The sequence below is a fragment of the Lipophrys pholis genome (assembly GCF_963383615.2).
Source record: "Lipophrys pholis genome assembly, chromosome: 1".
NCBI lineage: Eukaryota > Metazoa > Chordata > Actinopteri > Blenniiformes > Blenniidae > Lipophrys > Lipophrys pholis.
This window is the reverse complement of record NC_137635.1, coordinates 15984064-15991341: the sequence shown is the minus strand read 5'-3', so window position 1 is coordinate 15991341 and position 7278 is coordinate 15984064. Positions and strand designations below refer to the sequence as shown.

At 42.4% G+C, this 7278-nt stretch overlaps 1 protein-coding gene across 1 annotated transcript; it reads left to right on the top strand.

Moving 5' to 3' along the window:
* The first annotated feature begins 3182 nt into the window (after positions 1–3182).
* tob1b (transducer of ERBB2, 1b) lies at positions 3183–7008 on the top strand. Its single transcript, XM_080478110.1, has 2 exons — positions 3183–3387; positions 4821–7008. Exon 2 carries the CDS (start codon positions 5002–5004, stop codon positions 6070–6072), a length of 1071 nt encoding a protein of 356 aa, XP_080334236.1. The 5' UTR covers positions 3183–3387; positions 4821–5001; the 3' UTR covers positions 6073–7008.
* Positions 7009–7278: the final 270 nt, after the last annotated feature.

Here is a 7278-nt window from a genome sequence, read left to right as displayed (position 1 = left end):
ATTAGTGTTAGAACCTAAGCATTATTATTATTATTATTATTATTATTATTATTATTATTATTATTATTATTATTATTATTATTATTATTATTATTATTATTTTACTTTTACTGTGCAAACCGCTGCACTTTTGACAGCCTAAACGTGCTCAAACTTTCGTGAAAATGTACAATCTCATCAGAAGTGGCGAACCATTTTAAATGTTATAGTCATTATGCATGTGTCTGGCAAAATGGATCTATAGCTCCCCCTACATTCACACGTATAACACCTAAAACAGGCAAAACTTTTAGCATGTTTCACCTACGTCGAACAAACTTGGTACGCATATGCAGCATGTCGAGTTGCACAAAAAAGTCACCGACACACGTACTCTAAACCCAACAGGAAGGCCGCCATTTGGCGTTAACTGTGAAAATCTCGTGTTGAACGCCTCCTAAAGTGTAAATGCAAGAGACCTAGAATTTGGCCTGAATTTTCAAGAGTCCTTCCCAATTAAAAGAGTATCAAAATTCGTCCACAAAAGTCAAAGAGCATGGCCATGGCAGACCTCCCAAAATCTGATGGTTCGCTATGAAACAGGAAGCGACGTGTAACTCTGCTCTACATGCTGCAATGGGCCTAAAATATTCAGTCACAGACATAGCGCCACCTGCTGGCAACAGGAAAGAGCATGTTTTGACAGCCAGACGCAGGTCCTGGAGTGTATGTCATAACTGAACTTTGTCTTTGATGTTAACAGAAGCGTATGTGTCTTTTCACATCAGCAGCTTCACATTAACTGTACACGTTGGATCCGCTTTTTTCTGTTTGTGACCATTTTATTCACAAGAGGCGAGGACCCGTTCAACGTTGCTTGCAGCTTTAATTTATCTTATTCTTTGTAAACTTATATAGTAACAATTTATCTCTATGTACTGTGTTCCTTCTGTACATACTTTGTTCCTTCTAGTTTTATCTTTAAGTTTTATAGTTTAGTTTATCTTTATCTGTTGGTTAATTATAGGTTGGGGGACCAGCAAAGTAAGCCTTTTATTGTACAGCGTAAATGTCTATTTATCCGTATATATGACAATAACGATCTTGAATCTTGAAGTTGAAAATGAAATACCTTCGATACTGAAATGAACTAATGTTGGAGTTGATCTGAATGAACTAGCTTTGACTCTGAAACTCAATTACATTGAAATATAAAATGAAGTCGCTTTAAGTTCAAATCAACTAGCTTCAAAACTAAAAATCAACTCTGTACAAAGCTGAAAATCAAATACCTACGAAGCTTTAAAAGTAAAATCATCTAGATTCAAAGCAGAAATTGAAATGAAAGTAACACTAGTGAGTTTTGAAAGTAGTTCACGAGTTACAAACATGAAATGAGTAATGGAGATACATACAGTCACTGGATTGTGAGTGAGCTCATTACTAGTTGAAAACAGTGAACTGAATAAACTGAATAAATGTTAGTATAGACTATTTTATCTAATCATATCATTAAACTCCTGTTCAGTAGAGAAGCAGCCTCATTAAGCATCATTAATCCTGAAGTAACTCGGTCCTCCTGACAACAAAATGAAGATACCAAAGTGTAAGTGACATTAGCCGGAGTCCACACTGTCTTTAGTAGCCTTAAATAGACGTTAACTTATCTATATGTTGATAGTTTATCTCTTTTATATATTAAGAAGCAACCTGTTTATAGAGTATCTTCCGCCAACCAACTGAAACTGAACTCAATCAGTTGATGCCAACAAAGCGCTAACTGCCAATCTTTTTGGCAAATTGATCATTCTGAACAGAAACTGAACACGATCAGCAGGTTTATTGTGGTTTCATTACCAATCTTACTATGCTCCTAGAGATATGGTGGGGAACTAGGTCGCAGCACATACAACCTTGACACAGGACTTCCAGGGTTGAAGGAACTTCATACAGGCTACAAACTGTCCTGTGTATTGGAGATGCTATAGTATAGTGGAGCCTTTGCTTTGGTCAACCAATGCTAACCAAGAGCACATATATGGATCCATGTATGTTTTTCAAGATCCAATAGCGAGAGAGAAGAAGGACTGCTGTTAATACACAAATACATTTCAAGGACATCTCTTTGTCCTCTGAAAGCACATTTTCTCACCATTGTTCAAGACCACTTTGACTTAATAATCTGAAGCGTATACTGTATGTCCATTTGAAAGAAAGAAAAGGAAGATGTTTATGATTTAGTGAGGGGCATAACTCGGACAACAGAATTTCTGAATGTATTATATTGATTCAGATCGATCGCATACGCCTCTGAAATTGTATTGACTCCTGTGCTGTTCCCTCCAGAGAGCCTGTGAGTAGCTGGCAGCTCTCTCGATAAATCAGCTTTAAATATTTGCGTTTCCAGACGTGCCGTGCTGTGGCATTGAATGGACACTTCAGTGTTCCAGCTCCCTCTCATAAGAACAGTCTGTCTTCCCCCTCCCAGCCGTATAATTCGTGTGGAATTGTATTTATTGTGCAAACAGGGAGCATATGGGAGCCCATGTTAGGTAAGAACAGGCTGGTGCGTCAGACACCTCTGGGCCTGTGGAAGAGTTAGAAACAAGCAGCAGGGATATATCGTGTTCCAATGTTTCCCTCAAAATGAGAATTAGAACTATAAATGTGATAATGTTCGCATAGATTGTGATTATAAGCCGTTAGATTGTGCTGTATCATAGATCACTGCTCAGTACAGCTGGCTCAAAGAACATCAAAATGTCATTGGTGAGAAATAACACGGCCAGTGACAGGTGTGTCCCTCCGCCACAGTGCCGATCTGGCTCTATTTAACCCCGGAATCCGCGTGCTTTTATTTAATCCCGGCAACAATAATTGCACGATTCATTTTAACGTTATACAAATCTTCTATCTGTATTTTCCTCTCGTCGCTTTAGATTTGTGACTGAACGCTTCCCTGCTCCGATAAAATAGTGCGAAGCACATGAAAGGCGAACCACCACCGTAAATAGAACCCTGCACGTTGACTGAGCACGAGATCGTCCAATCAAGGCCTCGGTCCGGGTGGTTGTCCGTGACGTCGGCGGGGCTGGACCAATAGAAACGCGTTGCTGGGTGTTGACCTCTGCGAGCCGCATCACCACCTCCCCTGTGTCCGTGGCGGAGGAGCACTATATAGTCAAACGAGCCCAAGTTTTAAAGGGCAGAGTTGTAAAAACTCCAGAGCTGTGGGGAGGTGCAACACGGACGTTTATTTAATCCCCCCCCCCCCCACAGGAGCAACATTCACTTGGAACAAATCACCACCTAGACGGGAAAAAAAACGTTTTTGTCTCCAGAAAGCTGTTTCCGAGAGGCTTAAAGCGACTGGACTGCGGCTCATGAAGCAAGCTGTGAAATTCTCATGTAAGTGAACGCAACACGACGCTGCGACGCTTATTTATGGCAGAAACGACATTTTTATTTCATTGTATGTGTCCTAAAATCAACCTCGAGTCGTGACACTCGACGGTTTCGCTAAAGGAAAAAGTATTATTGTCGTCGAGTTAGCCTCCCGGCTAGTTAAAATGCTACATAGCTTCCCAATAGAGACTTAAGAGCATTTTTCTATCATTGTGCGCGTGCGTGCTTAAGCGACGACTGACATCCATATAACCAGCTGGTCGAGGTAAACATCAACATGACCTCCTGTCTGCAGCTTTTTATTAACCTCTTATTAGCTGTTTGATAATGCCAGAGCCTGACGTGCGTGACTACGTGCGTAATTATCACGTAAATAGACTTGGAGATGGTTCTTTGGTCGTGGTTGGACTTTGAATGGTGATTATGTAACAGCCATTCAGAGCCGCCCTCCGTTGTAAGCTCACCAGTACATCCTGGTAACAACCATGGCACCTGTGCATGCTGTTCGGTGGCAAAAATCAGAAGGAGCAGGAGGAGAATTGAATAACTCCTCATTACCGTTGAGATCAGACCCTCCGCCCTCTGCAGAGGTCAACCAGCAGTGTGTGTATCTCTCACAGTGAACACACACAAACACTTAACTGCTGACACCATCTCTGAGTCAGTGGTGTTTATTTATAGGTGTTGATATTGTACAGAGAGGGAGGGATTGCAGGGGCATTCAGATGGAGTAGTATTGATCACCTCAGTGGTCAAGCTGAGGTTTTCGTTTAGCCAAGAGGGAGTAAAATTAAAACTTAACATGCCACCAATTCTACATTTTCAGAAAAAGGAGACAGTGCAGCATATTTCCCCTTTTGAAAATGCATATTTTCTCCTTTGTTAATGGATAGCGTAATCTACGAGATAAAGTTCCTGTAATAATAATGATTATAAAGCCATAAATGCAACAGATCTTTATGACACAATAAAAACAATCCACCTTTCTCGTTACCATGAGAATTGATCCATAATGTGTTGGTGATGCTTAGTGTTGCTGTGAATACTAGCATGGAGACGACAGCTACTTTATGAGTATCTACCTTTGACTTTTAAGCACAACAAAACCTTTTTTAATCAAGGAGGTCGATACAGATGGAGACATTTCTTAACCGGAGTTTCTGGGAGGTCTCCACTAACATGAGCAAAGCTCAACTCAAACAGACTTAAAGGTTCACAGACACATTATAGACACGGACACACCTCTGTGTTTATGCTCTCAGTAGTTAAGGAGTTAAAAGAGCTGGAATCAGTGTTTCCTCCACTCTGTGTGAACAGGTGCTCTTTAAAAATAAACAAACAAACTTGGCTGTTGATAATTAATAAAGTGCCTAAATGTTTTTAATGTTTTATTATGGCTGCAGTCATTTATTGTTTTATTTTTCTTTCTCTCTCAGGACCTTGAACCCACATATGCTCCTGGAAGTACACTGGCATCACGCACTCCGAGGGTCTTCATCACTCTGATCACTGCTGCCTTGGAGCTCTTACTTTTTCCTCCCCCCCCCCTTTTTTTTTTTTTTACTTTTTTGCGACTAACTCTGTGACGGCTATCAAAGATTTGCCCCTGAAGCAGCTATGCAGCTTGAAATTCAAGTAGCACTCAACTTTATCATTTCGTATCTGTACAACAAACTCCCCCGGCGACGTGTGAACATCTTCGGTGAAGAGCTCGAGAGGCAGCTGAAGAAGAAGTATGAAGGCCACTGGTACCCAGACAAGCCATACAAAGGGTCGGGGTTCAGGTGCATACACGTAGGGGAGAAGGTGGACCCTGTGGTGGAGCAGGCGGCCAAAGAGAGCGGTCTGGACATCGAGGACGTCCGGAATAACCTCCCTCAGGACCTTAGCGTGTGGATTGACCCGTTCGAGGTGTCCTACCAGATCGGGGAGAAGGGTCCGGTCAAGGTGCTATACGTGGACGATAACAATGAGAACGGTTCCGAGCTGGACAAGGAGATCAAGAACAGCTTTAACCCTGAGGCCCAGGTCTTCATGCCCATCAGTGACCCGGTGGGGGGATCCTCTGAGTCCAGCTCGCCGTCCCCGCCCTTCGGACAGTCAGCTGCCGTCAGCCCGTCCTTCATGCCGCGCTCCACCCAGCCATTAACCTTCACCACCGCCACCTTTGCTGCCACAAAGTTCGGCTCCACCAAGATGAAGAGCAGCGGGCGCGGCAACAACAACAACAACAATGGCGGTGGCGGCAGCAGCAGCGGGGTCGGTGGAGGAGGCGGAGGCAGCGGTGGCAGCAGCAGCAAGGTGGCTCGCACCTCCCCCACCAACAACCTGGGTCTGAATGTCAACACCCTGCTGAAGCAGAAAGCCATGTCCACCTCCATGCACTCTCTGTATGGGCTGGGCCTGCAGCAGCAGCAGCAGCCGCCGCCGCAGCACCAGAAGGCCTCGGCGCTCTCCCCCAACGCCAAGGAGTTCGTGTTCCCCAGCCTGCAGGGCCAGCCCAGCCCTGGCGCCGCGTTCCCTTCGGAGGGCTCGCTGGGACTCGGATCCCTGCAGTACAACAATGCCTTCGACATGTTCGCAGCCTACGGAAGCCTCAACGACAAGTCCCTCATGGACGGCCTCAACTTCAGCCTGGGCAACATGCAGTATTCGAACCAGCAATTCCAGCCAGTCATGGCGAACTAAACTCACAGCGGTGGCTCAAAGAGAAGGAAAAACAAACAACGCACACTCAGAAACCCGGACTGGAAGGAGTCGGTGAAGAGCATGCCCCCCCCCCCCCCCCCAACCCCCCAACAGAGTTCGTTTCTACTGAAAGCTTGTTGTACAAACACATCCGAGCTTGGTGACTTCAATTCAACATGCATCATTGTTTTTCTTTTTTCTTTTTGCCAACCAAGCACAAAAGTTTTTTACTATGTTGAGAAAATACTCCCAAAAAAACTAAACAAAAGAAAAACAAGCTTCAAGTTTTGGCCTCTTACAGTATTTTACAGGTGGTAAGACAAAGGCTGATTTTTATGAATTGGCACTACTAAGTGGGGTTACTTGGTCTTTTTCTAATTGTATAATTTAATTTAGTACAGAGTTTGTAAGATATCAGAGTATATATTGTTTCTATGACATGGTGTTGCATTTATATCTTTTTACTACTCCAGTGATCTGTGATGGCTGCAGCAGCTTTTCCTTATTTTTTCTTTCTGTTTTTTAAGAATTGTTTAAAGAAATCCATTTATGAAAAAAAAAAAAAATACATTGAAAATTCTAAAGATTGTGTACAGAGTATTCCTTTAGTGGTGGAATTCAAGTGTAGGAATATTTGCTTTTTTTCTGAAAGATGAATTGTATTTTCTGTTAAGAGGTTAAACAGATTTTTGCTATACTATGGACAAATGTAATCGTATGAATATTAATTTTGTACCTACATTGTGCAATACTTGATAAAAAATACGGTATAACAAAGTATTTTGAGTCAGTGTCTTACATGTCAAGAGGGACTGAAATAGTTTATATTGTTAAGTTTGTATTAAATGCTTAAAAATTATATGCTTGTCTTTATTTTTTTTAATTTCATATTTGCACCCTGGTCTTTTTAATAAAATAAAACTCCAGTTGAACATGATTTGAAGGCAGCAGTCTGGTTTATTGCTCCTTTTAATGTTTAACCGACGGTCGCATGCATCAAGCGTACGTCAGAGTTCAGACTTTGGCTTCAGGTGACCAAAAGTCCCAGTGTTCCAGGTGATCACGTCAACCGGTATGAGAGTGGACTTTCTGCTGGCTCTTTCTCTCACGGGAGCAGTTTAACTTTACATCTTCAGGTAGCTTCTCTTAGATGTACACAAATCATAAAATAGTGACATAATCACCTTTTAGATTTTATTTGTGGCG

Coding starts and splice junctions, on each gene's coding strand:
- tob1b (XM_080478110.1), top strand. CDS start 5,002: ATGCAGCTTGAAATTCAAGTAGCACTCAACTTTATCATTTCGTATCTG.